General features: G+C 40.3%; 1 protein-coding gene across 8 annotated transcripts in view; it reads left to right on the forward strand.

Annotated features, from left to right (window-relative positions):
- DYNC1I1 (dynein cytoplasmic 1 intermediate chain 1) overlaps window positions 1-19,142 on the forward strand; it is a 255,658-nt gene that overhangs the window by 140,209 nt on the left and 96,307 nt on the right. For all 8 annotated transcript variants that reach the window (XM_050941720.1, XM_050941715.1, XM_050941718.1 and 5 more), the window contains 3 exons: window positions 2,074-2,163; window positions 13,869-14,031; window positions 17,988-18,087. In XM_050941720.1, the coding sequence (XP_050797677.1) occupies window positions 2,074-2,163; window positions 13,869-14,031; window positions 17,988-18,087 (353 nt within the window). The remainder of the gene's footprint in view (window positions 1-2,073; window positions 2,164-13,868; window positions 14,032-17,987; window positions 18,088-19,142) is intronic.

Raw genomic sequence — 19,142 nt, forward strand, 5'->3', positions numbered from 1 at the left:
CCTGCGCCTTTCAGCAGCTCTGACTGGCTGCTCTCCTGCAGGAGGAGGGGCAGTGGGGGAAAGCAACCAATGAGAGGGACTTCCCCCATAGTCAGGCCCGAAAATCTGGAGGGGGTTGGAGCTTCTTGTGTGCTCCCCAGCTGGTTGCAGTGGGAGCTCCTGCTTCTCTTCCATCACAGGCTAATGACGTGTATGTGTAGGAATACGCTGTTGTCTCCTCCTGTCTGAAATTCCTCTCCTGTCCCCTCCTATGATCTGTGGCAGTGGGTGCGAGTTACTGATGGATCCCATGGCCAGACAAGAGTAAACAATGGACCTAGCAATGCTGTGGTGTTTCTTTGCAGTGCCTGGCTACCCCACATGCTGTGTCTGTTACATCAGCTAGTAACCAGCCTGGACTCAGGTAATGAGACATTTCATAGGCATCAGGGAAAGGTTCCTGGGTAGGCGAAATGGTGTGAATGGTCTGATGCCCATTATGCAGTTGAAACCCAGTACAACTGTGCATCACTGTGGCTGAACACAGCCTGTCCGCACTGACATCTGACTGTAGCCAGCTGCATTAGAAGAAAGTGCCAGTAACTACACAGTTTGATAATCATGACACACCACAATCCTGCTTCCAGGCCCTATGTTAACATGCTGGTGTTAGAATTGCCGAATGCCACAATTGCAGCATCTACAGGTACATTATCAGGTCAAAGATACAATGATCATGTCTGTAGAAGTGCCACACAATAGAGAGCCATATGTCAATAAGCAGACTGATGGCAGAGTCGCAAAGGAACCACAGCACTCTTACAGAGGACTACCATGCTGTGGGTACATATGACACAGGTCAAAAGGTACAGGAAATCAGAATACACACTATGCATTCTCCCATGTAAAGAAAGACTCCAATATTGTGTTGATGCTCAATTATCCTGCTTTGTGCAACTGTGGCGACCAATGCCCTTCCCCTAAATCATTCCCACATGATATTTACTATAGTCCAGTAGCTCATGTATGGCTTTTCATGGTTACCTTAGATCCCTGTTCCACATTGTCTGTTCTTAGGCTTTCAAATGTATTGCATTTATAAGGCACCACAATATCTAGGTCCCAATTTGTGTGTATGGAACAAAGTCATGCAGTGCAGACTACTCTGTCTTGATTATGCCTCTTTTTCTGTTCACCACAGTCACTTTTCCAGGTGTGTGCCTTGCTTTGTGCAGCACCTGTGAACTGGGGAATGCATTGCATTGCTTTTGCTAGGAACAAGACAGAGCTTACCCTTTGGTGAAGTTTGGATTGCTTTTAGAGCTTTTGGGTGCAAGTTGCATTCTTGTAATCTCCAGAGCACTGAGCACTGGTCTGAACAATCATATCCCTTGTAACTTCAGACAAACATAATGAAAAGAATTAACAGTTTTGCCCTTCCAGGAAAAAGGGGAATATATGAATGAGGGAGGGGTACAGAGAGAGAGAGAAAGATTTGCATAGGTCAGAAAAGGGCAATAAAACATCTGGCATTAGTAACTGACATGTGTCAATTTTAAGCATTCATTAAATTCATATTAATGCAAGAACCATTCTCAAACTCCAAATGCCACTTTTGGTTGCTGTGTTCTTCCATCTGATGGTGATGACTTTTCAGAACTGTACTATGCTTGTTTGCTTGCCACTGGCATCTGACCTGAGGTCAGACTTCTATTTAACCCTTTCCGGTAGGTCAAAAGACAAATTAATCTGGTGAGAATTGAATTGGAAATGAGGTGTCTGGATAACAGGTGTTCCACTTGTGGAATTGTTGCCAGGCTAAAACGTGTTTCCATCTATTCCTATGCCAGCCAAGAAATCGTCTCGGAGGTCAGAGAGCCCTTCTTAAAACATTTGAGATAGAAAGTTGCCACAGGGAGTGACAGTAGCAGGTGATTTATGCTAGAATATTGTCTTTCTGATTTTTGAGAACTTTCTGAGAAGGACATTTGTAAGGAATTTATTTACTTACTAACAGGTTCAATGGCTACAAGTCCAAAAGGAACCCTCTCCCCTTGAAACAGAATGTTACAATTCTTTATTTCTTTTTTCTAGAGGATGAAGACGATGATGAGATTGTGGAACCCAAAGCACGGAATGACTCAGAGACGGAAAATCAAGAACAGAAACACGAGGTGAAAGAAGGTATGTATTAAAAAAAAAGGATTTTGTTATCATTTTTGAGTGCTCCATCCTGCAAATAGTTAACATCATGTCTAGTGCTTACTATTGGCAGTAGTCCCAAGTAGCAGCCCAAGAAATTTGAAAACAATAAATACATTTACTCAGATCTAGATTAGTGACATAAAAGAAATATGGTGCAGAAGGAAGCTGTATCTGGAGAACCCAGTTAATGGATCTGACAGTCTTGAAGCATAAGCAAAAGATGCTGTTCAGACAATTTTCCTGCATTATATCAGGAATTCTCTGCAAGTTGCTGCATACCATGGAAAGTGTTCAGTGTATGTTGAGTCATGGACTTTCCATTCCACTGCCACATAAAGGGAATCCCAATGCTTATATTTGGAATCTAGGAGGAAGAGAGACAGTGGACAGATGTGAACAGAAGGGAAAAAACCCTAGAGTCCTAACAATATCTATTTATTTTAGTTTTCCACATACTTGCAAGCGAGCCTTTTCTGTACCTACGTTATTATATCTGAATGAGTGCCATCACTAACATCTTCTAGTTCTTTGTTATAATTTAGTCTTGTGGAAGTGTTTCATATTGCCACTGACTTCCTTCCTTGACTAACAGAGCCAGATCTCATGTGAGCGATCGATGTGTAAAGTTTTGGTGGCAATGGGCTTTGTGACACTCACAGCACAGAATTCAAAAGAGAGCACGGTAGCTGCTGCAAATGAAATAGTCTTAAGGGGGGTGTTAAAACTCAATGAATAAATTCACTTTTGCTGGACAGTAAACAAACTTGACTTGTGGTGGCAGAAGTAAAATAGCAGTATGCCGATGATGAGCATTAAATGCTGTGAATAAAATGATGTTTGGTCTATTTCTCTCTCTTTTCAACCCTAAACGATCCCGTTTGCCTTTCTAATGAAATCCCTCTTCTCATGCTCTGAGCAAAACTCAGAGTCTGAAGCCATCTTTTGTGTTTCATGGAAGTGATTAAAACCATGTTACAAGTCAAACAGGAGTTTAGAAGAACATTTCCTGCCGGTGCTGCACTCTGTGAGCCTTATTCAGAATTAATGGCTTTTCTGCAAATTAGCACATAATGGGTTAAAAGCATGTTTATGTTGGCATTAAGTACCCTGGCTTCTTTTTTTCTGCAAGGCAAGACAATATTTTGCAAACTTTTTAAAGAATCTCTAATAGATATTATAGTGGCGCCATTCACACTGCTATATAGTAGTTAAGGCTGTGTCAGCACTTCCATTATGAATCCTGTTTTTCAGGGATTTATAACCCAGCCGTAAAAATTTGCTCTGGGCTGAAATTTGGTTTCAGCTCAGGGAACACTTTTTTTTTAAACAGATTTAAAACAAAATCAGCTTGGGCTTGTGTGAGTTATAAGAGTGTAAAGTGTACGAATCATGAGGGGGAGAAAGGGAGACAGACAATTTTTTCATGTGTATAACTCAAAAGTGGGTTCAGTATAAAAAAAATAATAGATTGACCCTGTTATGTTTCATTTTCCTCTAAGCCAGCAAGACATTAGTGACATACTTTCTCAGAGTTTCAGGTCTTTTCCAAAGGAAATTGGAGCTTTTCTTCATGGATTATAGGTGCCCGAGTATGTGCGTGTGCTTAATTTTACCCACAGGAGTAGTGCCATTAGCTTCAATGGGACTAGTCACATGCATAAGTGTATGCAGGATCAGTATCTGTTATTGGTCTATTTCATAATGACAACAAAGGCTAGAATTCAACCACGGTATAGCGGGCCAGCTCTGTGCTGTATGCACCACTTACGCCTCGCATAAGGACTGCACTGAGGCACCAAGAACAGAGTGGCAGCACAAAGGTGTCTATTCATCATGGAGAGGACTACTGCACTGGCCCCATACAAGCTTCCACAGAAGATCACACTGGGGGCAGGCAGGGATCTACCTCTGTGAGGATCCATTGGCACCAGTGCTTGTCACAACACACAACTGACACACAGAGACTGTGGTGCTATTCCCAGGTCCCATCATTCTGCCTGCCATTCACTTCGTAAGAGACAGTCCTTGCCCTACAGAGCTTCTAATATAAGGCCCTAATCCTGCAATTTACAATGTGTAGGAGGAATGCTGCATCTGTGTGGAGCTCCATCAACATCAACAGGCCTCTGCATAGAGGCAGCAGTCCACCGAGCATTTAAATTGCAAAATCAGGGCTTTGGACTGTCTGTCAGCTGTTCAGGGCAAGGATTGAGTTTGGCATCTAACCTTTTTTCTGTTTTGAAGTCAGTGAGGCTTCTCATGGGAGCCATCCTGCATTTAAATTGCAGGATCAAGTCCTAAATAGACAAGACAGAGAAAGGACAGGTTCAAAAAAGAATTTGATAAGTTCATGGAGGATAGGTCCATCAGTGGCTATTAGCCAAGAAAGTCAGGGATGCAACCCCATGATCTGGAAGTCTCTAAACCTCTAACAGGATGACAGGGGATGAAACACTCAAAAATTGAACTGTCAATTCCATCTGACGTATCTGGCATTGGCCTCTGTCGCAAGACAGGATACAAGGCTAGATAGACCATTCTTATGTTCTTATAACTTCTGGATCATGTCCTATTTTAATATTTAATTATCATTGTGATGAAAGAATCCCTTAGTTGCTAAAATCAAAATGGTCAAAGTATTATTCACCATATTTCCTGCCTGCCATAAACCTTTAAAAAAAAAATCACCAGAGATTTTTACTGAACACAGACTCTAACTCAGCAGGCCCAGTAATAGTTTTGAAGGTCTATCTAATTGAGTCACTAATGTGTGCTTAAATATTCATTTACCTAAGGGCTGGAGCATTTATTTATTTATCCATATATTTTCCGTGGAAGAGGGTCAGAAGTAATTATAGGTAAATAATCCACATTTTATCATTTTCAGTGGAATGTTCTGAAAGGAACTTCAATAGAATAAAATTAAAAAATCACATTTAAATAGCACCTCTTCACTGTGTTTAAACATTGGTGGACCTAATCTTGCTTTCCTTACTCAGGCAATGCATCAAACTCAAACTTTAGGTTTGCAGAATCAGGCCCCACGTTGTGTCTAGAAGGAACAGAAGACAAGTTCAAAAAGAACCTGCTGTGGACAGAGAGCCCTTAACTTCAAAATGTCCTGGTTTTTGACAGTTGATCACACAGATCCTTAGAGGAAAAGTTCATTGACTTTAACTAATTTGTTAGATAACTGGAGAAAAATAATCTTAACCAGAAATAGAGAAATTAAATAAGAAGCTTGTAAGGAGTGTTCAGAATACCTGAAAATGCTTCAACATCTCCGCTGATATGAATCAGCAGTTGTGTAATACAGGGGACTTGCATTTGAACAATAAATCTTACCGGAAATGCAGCCTGATGGCCCCTATCAAGAAAAACAACGGAACTGTAGCCAGAAACACAGGAAAAACAATAGGGGCATAGCCCATCAATAGGATATGAGGGCATGTTCTGCCAGGGTTTGCTCAGCATTTTACAAGATTGTGTCGAAGATTTTCGCAGTTCTTGTTAGCGAACAAATCTAAAGGTTGCATGAATTTTCACCATGCCCTCCACCCGCACCCCCAAAAGAAGTTCAGTACTAAGAAGAGCTGTGCTATCTCTGGTTGTAGCATGCTAACACAATGAGGCTGCTTCCTGTTTCATTCCTTTTTTTTTTAAACAGATATATTTTTGAATAGATGCTAGTAACTTAATCAGACTTTCATAATGGGCTAGGCTGCAGGAAACTATTTCATATTCCTTTGCACTTATTTAAATGTAGATTTTCTTCTATATGTTTATAAACTCCCTTTGACTCCATTGGGGAAAGAATCAGGCCCTGACTGATTAAGGTTTGCAGAATTAGCCTCTCACTTATATTGTCATCAAAACTATTAGTTTATATTTAACCCAATTTTGCTCCCATCTGGTGGGAACAAGGCTGGACCCTTTTTTAGGTCCATTCCTAAATTTATAAGAGAGTTCCTATGTAGACAAAGTACATTTTTGCTTTTATGTCCAAACACATCAGTTTAAAATTTGTGGAAAAAAGACTCAAGATGCTGCAAAATGAAATCTTCAGGGATCATTTTAATTCAGGTGATAAAATGCCATTAACTTTCATAGCTACATGTTAAATAACTGTTGCCTTCACGTCTCATTCAGTTTTTTTTAGTTTTTAAAAAGACATTTGATTCAGTGTAGACTATATTTCATTGTGGTTTCTGGATGCACATCATATTTTCTCCTCTGAAATAGTCTGTCTACATTTTTAAAAATGGTATTATAAAATGTATACAGAGAGTTTATTGACTTTTGTTGCGATCCCACACAGCTCCAGAGACATCAGGCCAAAATTCTGCTTATGGTTACATGATACAACCCCATTGAAGTTATAATAAATTCATGGCCCCCTAGGATTTCATGGTTGTCATTATGCATCATGCTATGGTCCATCAGAACTTCATGGTCAAAGTGGGGATAGAACTTGGACCCTCTTTCTATCTAATAAGATGCTAGAAAAATCTGTTAGCAATCAGCAATATAGGGCCTATGCATTATTTAGCTGTGTTGGTTCTATCCAGTAGAAGACAGTGGTGCACATACACATTATCCAGTTCAGTACAAAGTGAATGGGGTTTCCTCATTTTAAAGGAGGGATTTGGTCCACATTGTTTACAACTATTTTTATTAAATTCCAGCGAATCAGCATATATATTCACTTGATGCTGGTAAACTAAATATCATATTGTTTAACCTGTGTTAAACATCAAAGTGGTATGAAAATTATATATATGTTTTGTTTTTATCTATATAATAAATAAATTTGAAGCCCAATATTACATTGTCAGATATAATTTGTGAAGATGGTGTGGGCACATCCAGGTGAACAAGGCCTCTGGGGAAAAAAAATACTTTGATCAGCCACTTAGGCTTCTCTTAGTTTCCTCAGAAGAAATTTGTGCGTCTCTTGAAAGCTGAGATCAAAGTATCTGGAAGCTGCCAGAAGGGGAAAAAATTGTGGAAAATTGCATTGAACCTTTTTATTTTATTCAAGGTAATGGTCATACAGGGATAAGGATCTGGAGGGAAATGGAAGTAGCTCTGAAAGATAAATGGGTGGAAAAATCTTCATATTAAAAAGAGCAACCATGTGTGTTTCAGTTTTCTGCTTATACTTGTATTTGTCACAAGTTGCAGAAGTGTTTTGCATTAGAAAAAGTAATGATATTAACATTCTTGTAATCAGAGCTTGCCTCAAATAAAACTTCAGAGGCAGCCGAATGAAACAAGAAAACAAGGTTAAAATATGAAGCTTAATATTGCCTGGGGCATCTGGTGTGTCCGTAAGAAAAATGAGGTAAGCTTGTTTATGTTGTGCAAACATTAGCCAAGGTGTTTCTGATATTGAAGAGGGTTTAATAGACTGTTGGCATCACACGGATGATCCCTAGCTAGGAGGGAGATTTTGCTGAGGCAAAACTGCAGCCATTCATGTCTTCATTGCCCACATATTAGGAATGGCAATATACAAAACCTGTAGAACACTTCAACCTCCCTATAGCAGACCTTAAGGTGGCCATCCTGCAGCAAAAACACTTCAGGACCAGACTTCAAAGAGAAACTGCTGAGCTTCAGTTCATCTGCAAATTTGACACCATCAGCTCAGGATTAAACAAAGACTGTGAATGGCTTGCCAACTACAAAACCAGTTTCTCCTCCCTTGGTTTTCACACCTCAGCTGCCAGAACAGGGTTTCATCCTCCCTGATTGAACTAACCTTGTTATCTCTAGCTTGCTTGCATAGATATACCTGCCCCGGGAAATTTCACTACATGCATCTGACGAAGTGGGTTTTCACCCATGAAAGCTCGTGCTCCAAAACGTCTGTTAGTTTATAAGGTGCCACAGGACACTTTGCTGCTTTTACAGATCCAGACTAACACGGCTACCCCTCTGGTACTTCATTGCCCATTAACACCCTGGAGTTTTCAAGCTGTTTATTTTTTTCCTTTCTCCCTTCTTCTGATTTTTTTGTAGCTGGCAAATGTCCAAGTAAAGAATTTATATTTCCAGGCTGCAGAGAAGATTAGGTTTACCTGATAGTTTTAATCATTTGGAGCAGTTTAAAATTAGTTTGCCATTTGCCTTCACATTCATTTTCTCTCCTTTTATGCCTTTTCACCGTATTGTCATGCTTGTTGTCTGTGATGCTGGGAAAGCAGTTATTTGGTGAGGTTGGGATGTTGTCTCATTACAGGCTTCCTCCTGCTGTAGTAATAGTTTCACTGCATAGGAAGGCCATGCAGGGGATGTGTATCCCCCTACCTGGCTTGGAACTCCACAGGGACCACTAATATCACAGTGCATAGTGGGAGGGAGGTGTCTGGCTTGGGGGAGACAGAGGGATTGCATCATGGAGCTTCAACAGAGGCTACACATACTAACTGCTCAGCAGCTCTGTTTCCTGGCAGTAGGATTTTGCCCACACCCCATGCATCTTCCTCATCCCCACTCTGTCTATGGACCAGATGCTGTGCAGAGAATTTGCCTTTCAAACTAAGCTTAGACCAGTTCAAGTAACCCTAGTGTGTAGCTATTTAATAGGCCCCCATGTTAGCTTGGATTAGCTGGCCTAGAGAAAGAAGATTACACCCTGGGCAGTAGATGACATGGTCTTCAGTGTGGAATAATGAGTTCTTTGTTACTGAGCAGACTATTGCCTGTATTGGGGTGGGCAGTATATTCCCCTCATCAAAGGGAAAGTTGAAAGTCTCTGTTAGGAGGGGTCCCAAGTAGAACCCTGCCACAGGACTGGGATCCTGTGGGTCTCACAGGACCTGCTGCCATAATAGCAGGAGCAGGTAAAATGTACTTTGTGACAGGCAGACTGGGTGGGCAAATAAATCAGTAATTTGCTGGAAGACACTAGATCTCTTGTCAATTTGTCATAAATAGAATTTCAGCAAAGTAAAGCAAGTTTTTCTTTTTTTTAAATAAAGGTTTTAACACTTAAATTTAAGCAAGGGGGAAGAGGTTTGATGTCTATTATACCAGGAGTAAAATGTTTTTTAAGGCTGTCAATCATAGTTAACTCAAGTGATTAATGCAAAACAAATTAACTAGATTAAAAACAATTGTAACTAATCACAATTTAATCTCACTGTTAAACAATAATAGAATACCAATTTAAATTTATATAAATATCTTTGGATGTTTTTCTACATTTTCAAATATATTGATTTCAGTTACAACACAGAATACAAAGTGCACATATTACTTAATATTATTATTTTTATTACAAATATTTGCACTGTAAAAGCGATAAACAAAAGAGAGAAAAATTTTCAATTCACCTCATACAAATACTGTAGTGCAATCTCTTTATTGTGAAAGTGCAATTTACAAATGTAGAATTTTTTTTCACAATCTTGGCACTCAAAAACAAAACTATATAAAACTTTAGAGCCTACAAGTCCACTCAGTCCTACTTCTTGTTCAGGCAATCACTAAGAAAAACAAGATTGTTTACATTTATGAGAGATAATGCTGCCCACTTCTTATTTAAAGTATTACCTGAAAGTGAGAACAGGAATTCACATGGAACTGTTATACCCCGCGTTGCAAAGTATTCACATGCCCGATATGCTAAATAATCATATGCCCCTTCATTCTTTGACTTGTAGATTGCACTATATTTTAAAATCTTTTTTACAGTGCAAATACTTGTAATAGAAATAATAAAATAACATGAGCACTGTACTCTTTGTATTCTGTGTTGTAATTGAAATCAATATATTTGAAAATGTAGAAAAGCATCCAGAAATATTTATAATAAATTTAAATTGGTATTCTATTATTGTTCAACTGTGTGATTAAAGCTGCAATTAATCGCAACTATATTTTTAATCTCATGATTAATTGTGATTATTTTTTTAATTGTTTGACAGCCCTATTTTTTTACATGGTTAAAACAATATTTGTTTTATTCTTTTAGTGGTAAAAATTGTGTCTAAATTCTGGGTATGTGTATGTGTGTATATTAACCAACTTTTTTTTTTTTTTGGTAGCATAGGGGAATCTGTATCTCTTGCAGGTTTTGCGGAATCTAAGATTTTTGCGGGTGGAAGTGGGATAAAAGTGAAAGAAACAACACGGGAGCCGTTGGGAGTGGGCATTGCAGGGTGGGACTGGGGCAGGATTAAAAATTAGTCCCACTTAGGGCTCAGGTCCCAGGCGTTCTTTCCTCTCTTGTACCATCAAGGAAGGTCAGAATCACATTCGGTGCCTCTCCTTGCGCTGACTTTTTCCAGTCATTTCAGAGCTCTTGTTTTCAGAGTGCTGCACATACTCCAAGTCATATGACACTGGAACATGAGCAGTAAACATCACACTAATATTTCAGCCTTTATGGGGTATGATGGGCCCCAGTGACTTGCTGCATATTTGACCGCACTATCTGAACTGGCCCTGCAGTTTAAACATTTAGAGCAATTATGATGAGGAGGACAGACTTATACAGGACAAACATTAGTAAGAGAGAGGAAGGGTGTCCAGTGGTTAGGGCAGTAGTCTGGAACTTGAGAAACCCAGATTCGGTTCCCTGTTTTGCCACAGACCTTGGGCAAGTCATGTCTCTCTGTGCTTCAGTTCCACACCTGTAAAGTGGGGATAATAGTATTTGCTTATCTCACAGCGGTGTTGTGACGATAAACACAGTGAAGGCTGCAAAGTGTTCAGGTTCTACAGTGCTGAGGGCTATATAAGAATCATAGATAAATATTCTGCTTTTGCTACCTCCATGCTACCTGAATGAATCCATGTATCTGAAAGCAAATGTGGTTCCCTGTGTCCTCTTCGGTGCAGCGTGGTGCCAAGCCTTCTAAGGCCAAAATCCAACATAAAGCTACTGGGGGAAAAATGTCAAAAGGGGTGTGCACAGCTGTGTCTATCTGGTATTTGAAACAAAAATCCTATATACTACAGCTCAGCAAGTGGAACATAGTTTCAAAGTGTAGCTTTGAACTCTGTCTCTTTGAGTTTCATTAAGTGTCAGGGTACACCAAGGTATGAAGTTACAGTTTAATATCAGTGCTCTCGAGGTGTTCTCAGAGATACAAGGTGAATTCATGTATATTGAATTAACCTTTGGGCTGTTGCTATTTAACCAAGTAAGACCTGGAGAGACTGTGAGATATTTTCAAAAATAAATACTTCAATTGAAATCTGAACAATCAGTTCAAACATAGAAGACCTTTGATTCAGCTATTAATTGGTACCGGTTGGAATCTATAGTTTTAGAAAAACACTTTGTTAGCTGTTGATTCTTTTACGATACGTTGTTTGCGCGCCTATTTACAAATGTTGGGCCAAATTCTTTTCTGGCATAACTGCACTGAAATCATTAGAGCTTCACCAGCTGGGAATCTGGTCCATTGGCAGGATTAATTTGTTGTAAATTCAATGACACCTGTGGCATTTTCCAAAGGTAAATACTGCACCCTTTTCCCAAGGTAGCTAATATAACTAAAATAAAGATTAAGAGTTTAAAATGGCATATTGGTAAAGACAGCTATTCAGTTTACTATGTTTGATTTATAAGATTATAGAGATCGCATGCAATGCATTACAAATCACTGGAATTGGCTGGCATAAACTGAAAGCAGAATTTAGCTTTGGAACTCTTAAGAACTTCTCGATTTCCTTTTCTCCTTATATCCATGCTCAAGTTATTGTTTGTGAACAGGTTATTAAACCCTGTGAGGAAAGTAAATTCAGTGCATCGTGTAAGGACTGTTTTTTAACTGGTGGAATATATTGAAAATGTTCTTTTCAGAATTTGGGCCCAGTTAGTGTAAACCGAAGGATCTGGCCCATATTCTTTGTAATAGGATTGTTATATATGACCCGCTTGTGGGTGGCCCTTGAGTGAGTACACAGTCTGAGGAGCAGGGCACAAAGAGCCTTCCCCCACTTGTGCCCCCACCATCACCCTAGCAAGTTCCACCTACAATTGCACGATCCCACCAGGTACAGTGAAGAGATGAGGCCATGGCCCCACCTCTCTTCTCCACCAGCAACACAGCTGGCCACCATCATAAAGGGGAATATATTGTGAAGGGTGTGCTCCCTTGTGCACTGCAGAGCTCTAGGAGGCACCTACTCAGGGCTATAAGCCAATCTAAGGGCGAGGTATTCAGAGGTTCTGAACACCCACAATTCCAGTTGAAGTCAATGGGAGTTGCAGGAGCTCTGCACCTCTAACGATCAGGCTGTAGTGTAGCAAAGTGTGATGAACCTTAGAGATGTATAACATAGGTATCATATACGATAGCTGCTGATTATAAATACATATAAGCATATGCTATGATCACACAAACTGACAAAATTAAGTGTGCAACCCAAAAAATCCCCATATCATGTAAGTAGGCTTGGGAAAATTCAGTCCTTAATTTTTGATAATATCAATGTATATTTTTAAGCATTTTTTTTAGAATTTTATCAATTTAAATTTTCAGAGCTGCAGGACATTGAGGGGGATCAGACAATGGGGAGGATCAGACAATAACTATTTAATGACAGTAGATAACGAGAATCAGAAAGTTAGTTTTATAATCGTTAAAACACAAATTGTGAACATCACGTAAAAATATGCAAAGTAAATAGCCTTAAATGAAATTCCAATAATTTCTCTAGCAGCAACTTTCTTACTTTGCCTAACTGTAAATTTTACTATTATTTATGGAAATATTATTTTGTCAATTTGTGTGCGTGCAGTGAAATTGATGTTTCTCCGCATTAACCAATAAAAATCTAATTCTTCCAAACCTACATATAAGTAGTCACATTTCTTCCAATGGTCATTCATTTGGAAAATGTCTAGTCTTCTAAGGGTTAATCATATTTTTAATCCAATGTCAGAATCTGGCTCAAAAAAATATTATGCCTGTAAAAGATTTTGTTTCTCTGTAGCTTTTGATGGTGTCAGTGAGCAGGGACTTGTACAGTAAGTCTGTCCACTCTGGTTTTAAAGTTCTTTTACAAATAATAAATTTTTTTTAAAGAAATAGTATTTGTTTGTTTTTTAGATTTTGCTTCACTGTTAATGTGTGAAGGAAACTTTAGCTATTTATTTCATTGCCTCACAAACTATCCAAAACAGGAACAAAATTTACCAGTTAGAAAATGAAAGAACAGAACAAATATTATCTGACGTGAAATCCAGCAGCCCTTTTAATACAATGAACTGTAGTATAACTTTTACCAAGTTAAGAAGATTATTTTATTTTAGCCATAAAAAGTTATCTGCTTTAAAAGGGCATTTAAGACAGGTCCTCTGTTATATAAGTGTTACCTTTTTTCAAGTTTAGTATGGCAATTAATGTCAGTCAGAACTATTTCCTGAAATATGAACGAAGGGTTTATTTAATTTTGAGTCTTAAGTATTTTCCTCTTCAGAATAATAAATATGCAAGATATAGGATCTCTTCTGCACAAATGCCACATTCTGTGAATACAGGAGTACATTTTGATACATTTAAAATAATTCTTAGTAATGATTTTAGATGTAAAGCAATGATTTATTCCTGTCAATACTGCAATGAGCTTTCATATAAAAAGTTCCTTTTTACTGAAGACTTTGATTCATTTGGCAAAGTCTCAGCTGTCATATTCTTAACAATGTTTTTGTTCTTTGCAAGCTCCTCCTAGAGAATTGACAGAGGAAGAAAAACAACAGATTCTGCATTCAGAAGAATTCCTGATATTTTTCGACCGAACAATACGTGTAATTGAGCGAGCTTTGGCTGAAGATTCAGACATATTCTTTGACTACAGTGGCAGAGATGTAGAAGAGAAAGATGGGTCAGTTTTTTATTTTTTTAACTAACACCCCACTCTAATATATATTGAAGAAAAGCTAATAAAGGTGCATCTTTAAAAAAACAGAATACTTTACAGAGAGAGACCATGAAACCTCACAGGTTGATACATTTGAAAGTCTATAATCAGTGTGTTATACTAAATTATTTTGTAAAATAGCTTCATGCTTGATTGCTCTGATTTCTTTTAAAATTCTTATTAGAGCTAGTCTAAATTTTTTGAATTTCAGTATTTTGACAACATTTCAAATGTTGATGAAAACAAGGAAAATATTGGGGAAAAATGATTTTTCCCTCTGATTATTTGTCATTTCATACTCCTTTTTAAACTTTGGACCAGATTTTTATGGGTAGTTAGGCACCTAACGATGTGGAAAGGCTCATGGGATCTTCAAAAGTGACTAGGAGCCTAACTTCTATTGGAGTTGAAAATCCCCTAATGTTCCTTACTACTTTAAAAATCTGGCTCTTTGCAACTGAGCTACTGACTAGATCATCAGGAGGAATTTTCAGGACTTCTTCATTATGATTCTTCTTTATTATAGCACTATCTTTCAGACAATATAAAAAAATCAAAGTCTTGATCACCTGTGTTCATTAATATGTCATTATACATTTCAAGGGTAGGGTGTTAGTACTGAAATCTTAGCTAGTTTCCACCTGGAGTAATTACATTCTGGCTAAATGAGGGCTTGACTACATGGTCAGTGAGTGTGTGACAAGCCGAGGTGTGAATCTACAACACACTAGCATGCTGTGCACTAACTGGCCATTTGGACCCTTCTGCGGTGCACTAAAAGTTCTAGGGTGCAAAGTGTACATGGCAAAGTGTACTATGGAACATTTAGTGTGTGGTAGCAGGGTCCACCCAGCCAGATACTGAGTGACAAGCTAGAAAACTGTAGATTCATACCCTAGTTTTGCATGCACTAAGTCTTTGTGTGGACAAGCTCTAAAATCCCCCCTCACTCTCCTCCCACAGTTTTAATTGGATACAGTATTCTTCATGTACTGCCTTAAGCTGTTGGGTAACATTGCAATCCGCTACAGAACAGCTGCTTCACTTCATCCCAGAGATTCCTGTGATTCCTCTACACAGAGTTTATACAGCCAGTTAGTAAAATCTATGAAGTATTTGGATCCATGTAGCTGAAAGGTGCTATGTAAATGCAAGATCACAATCATTAAATATCTTTAAATTAAAGCAAGAGTTTCTTTGTCTAAAGTTCAAGAAGAATCATGAAGACACAACTTTGAACAGCCCAATCCGTTGAATTCACCCTTCTCCTCGCAGAGCCAAACCTAAGTGGGTTTAGATGTGATGGAATCTACTTCTCAACTGCCAGCACGCAGGCAGACCACAGGCTGCTGTTCTAGCCTATGGATTGGAATAATAGCAACTGCCCATCTGTGGAGCTGCCCAGCCACTGACTCTCTATAAGCATAAATCCAGTGCCCCCTCCACAAGGCTTTCTCCTTTTTGTGCTGTTCTATCTGGTGCTGGTGCAGAGTCCATCTTTCCAGACATAATGGGTTTGGAGGTTGTCTTCTGAGAAGTATTAGTGCTCCTTACCAGGCTGTCATGGGGCTTCCATGACATTACGGTTGCCAACCCTCCCGGATTGGCCTGGAGTCTACCAGAATCGGCCTCAGTCTCCCAGTGACTATTAAAAGCAATCTGGGAGTTTTTAATAGGCCAAAAGTCTGGTCGGTGGTGCAGCAGGGCTAAGGCAGGCTCCCTGTCTGCTCTGGCTCCATGTGGCTCTCGGAAGTGACTGGCATGTCTGGCTCCTAGGCGCACGGGTGGCCAAGGGGTCTCTGTGCACTGCCCCTCATGCCCCTCCCAGAGCGCCAACTTTGCAGCTCCCATTGGCTGGGAACTGCAGCCAACAGGAGCTGTGGTGGCAGTGCCTGCAGGCAGAGGCAGCAGGCAGAGCCAGCTGGCTGCCCCTGAGCCTAGGAGCCAGGCATGCCAGTCGCTTCCGGGAGCTACCCAAGGTAAGCGCCACTCAGAGCCTGCACCTCTTACCCCCTCATACACCCTAACCCCCTGCCTCAGCCCTGAGCCCTCTATTGCACCCAAACTCCCTCCCAGAGTCCGTGTCCCTTCTGCATCCCAACTTCCTGCCCCAGCCCTGAGCCCCTTCCCACTCCCAAACTCACTCCCAGTGCCCACATCCTTTACCCCCTCCCATACCCCAACCCTCTGCCCCAGCCCTCAGCCCCCTCCTGCACCCAAACTCCCTCCCAGAGCCTGCACCCCGCACACCCTCCTGCACCCTAACCCTGTGCCTCAGTCTCAGCCTGGAGCCCCCTCCCACCCTCCGAACCCCTCGGTCCTACCTCTGAGCCCAGAGCCCACACTCTCTCCCGCACCCACCCCCTTACCCCAGCCTGGTGAAGGTGAGTGAGGGTTGGGGAGAGTGAGTGATAGAGAGAGGAGGGATGGAGTGAGAAGGGGTGGGGCCTTGGAGAAGGGGCGGGGCATTGGCATGGTCTCAAGGGAAGGGTGGGGCAGGGGGCAGGGTAAGGATGTTTGGCTTTGTGCGATTAAACAGTTGGCAATGCAACCCTAGATGACATCGAAGACCTTACTTAGACCATTGCAGTGAGTGAATCCACAATGAACACAAGAAGGTAACATGTAGTAGGGGAATACATATATAGGACCAGACAGTCATTATAACTTGAGTGGCTGGGGCATATTATGGCTTTAGAAGAACTATACGCATTTCATAGGCACTGTGGAATATGTTGTTTATTATTATTTGAACTGTGGCAGCACCTAGAAGCTCCAGCCAAGGACTAGGATCCCATTGTGCTAGGTGCTGTACAAACCCTAAACAGAAAATGGTCCCTGCCTCCCAAAAGCTTACAATCTAAGTATAAAACGAGAAACAACAGCTGGATACAGACAGACCAGATGGAGGAGCACCAGGAAACAATGAGATCATACTAGTCAGTGTGATAGGCAGTAGTTACAGTTCACTACTTGCCTAACAGTTGTCAAGTTTTTGGTAAGCATTATGGCACAGGAGAGTTTTAAGAAGGGATTTGAAGGAGGATAAGGAATTAGCTTTGTGGATGTTTACAGGAAGCTCCTGCCATGCATGAGAGGCAACATGGGAGAAAGGGATCATTGTTTGAAAATGTAACAAGTGGGTGATGAAGGGTAGAATCATTGGATGATTGGAAATGGGAAGTGACATCTCAGTAGCATGAGAGAGATGCTCGGTGGGGTAGGGATAAGCTGAGAAGGGTCTTGAAAATTAAGACAAATAGCTCATGTTTGACTGATGGAGAAAGGGGAGCCAGTGGAGGGATGCAAGGGAAGGGGTGACAATCAAAGCAATGAACTAGCATAATGGTCTTTGCTGCAGAATTTCAGATGGAAATGATTGGGGCAAGATTGCATTTGTCAAGTCCAGAGAAGAGGATGTTGCAGTAGTCAAGACGTGAGATGATGAGAGCCAGGATGAGACTTTTAGCTGCGTGGGTGGATAGGAAAGGTTATATCTTAGCGATGTTACACAAAAAGAATTTGCAAGGTTTAGACAAAGCCTGAATGTGAGGATCAAGAGAGAAGACAGAATTCAAGATGATGCCCAGGTTGTGGGCCTGAGTGACAGCAAGGATGTTTGTCCACAGTGATTGAGGAAGCTGAATGAGGGAGGGCTTGGGGGGGGAAATTAGCAATTCTGCTTTTGGACAAATATGTGCACAAATTTATTCCAAATGCAAAGATGTGACTCTTTTGTTACTCCCAGGGAAGCTGGCCAATAAGAGCAAATAGCCAGGGACAGGATTATTAAGTGAAAATGACAAGGCTGGAAAAGAGGGAATGGGAAAAGGGAGCAGTCAGAAATCCTTGCATTTGTGGTCATGGCAAGTAAGCCTTGGTACTTTAAAGCATACCTTTTGTTGTTTGAATCCACACAGAGATGTTCAAGCTGGAGCCAACCTTTCGTTTAATCGTCAGTTCTATGATGAGCATTGGTCAAAGCATCGCGTTGTCACCTGTATGGATTGGTCTCTTCAGGTAAGATTTGCAGTTGTGAACCACATATAAAGGTTTGATTCTGTTTTATTTGGTAAGGTTTTGTTTCATTAACATTAGGCATTAGTTAACAATTGGCTATGAAAGAGTGTGTGTGTGTGTGGGGGGGAGATTAGTGAGTATATGAATCTGTCTTTTGGTTGTTTTTGATGTTAAAAATCATGACTTAATATTTAAACTATGTATTAATAACCCTACTCAAATGGTAAAACCTCCAGTTTTCCACTCTCCTAACAACTTCTACCCTACAGTTACACATTTTCTGTACAAAAGTTTGTGGCACATTGAAAGTTTATAATTTGACAACCAAATAAAATAAACACAATTGCAGGAAGAAATAACTAGCACAAAGAATTTAATATTTTGATTGTTTTATTTTTCATATTTAATGCCATAAAAAAAGATGGTGAATGTACCTGACTCTGCCACAGAGATTTTCAGCAGAGCTCTACGAAAACTGAAGGGTCTTACTGAAGAGTTTAGGTCCAGCTTGCCACAGAGTACTGTGGTTTTCAGTACTGGGGCTTCCTTCCTGCAGGTCTCTGAGATATACAGGAGCAGTGACTAGTTGAAAGGGGAGCAGCAGATGAGGACATGAAGTATCCCTGCTTCTGAGCACCTTAGGAGCTCAATGTGTAAAAGTTTATGTGCTTAAAGTTGAAGTAGATGAGCAGTGTACATCGATGGGGAGAGGCAGTGGAATAGTCACCCAGTGATTTTGACTAGCAATAATTTTCTCTGCATCTTCCTGTACACCTACTAAGATGCACAGTAGGACAGTCTTTTATCCCTCCATACCAGGTGACAGGCCTTTGTGTGTTAAAATGACAGTTGACAAGGTGAGGGGAAGCAGTGAATTGGCAGGCAATTAGAATGAAAGGCATTGGAAGCCAGGGAGAGACAGTCCTGCATTAGATCAGGGGGCCCACATAATTTAGTTTTAATGTGCTACATAGGCCATAGTGCCTTGGTTACATCATACATGATCCAAGATACTTTAGGAACAATGAGGTATAATCTCATCTGCATATGAACTG

Source organism: Gopherus flavomarginatus, chromosome 2 (genome assembly GCF_025201925.1).
Source record: "Gopherus flavomarginatus isolate rGopFla2 chromosome 2, rGopFla2.mat.asm, whole genome shotgun sequence".
Classification (NCBI taxonomy): Eukaryota; Metazoa; Chordata; order Testudines; family Testudinidae; genus Gopherus; species Gopherus flavomarginatus.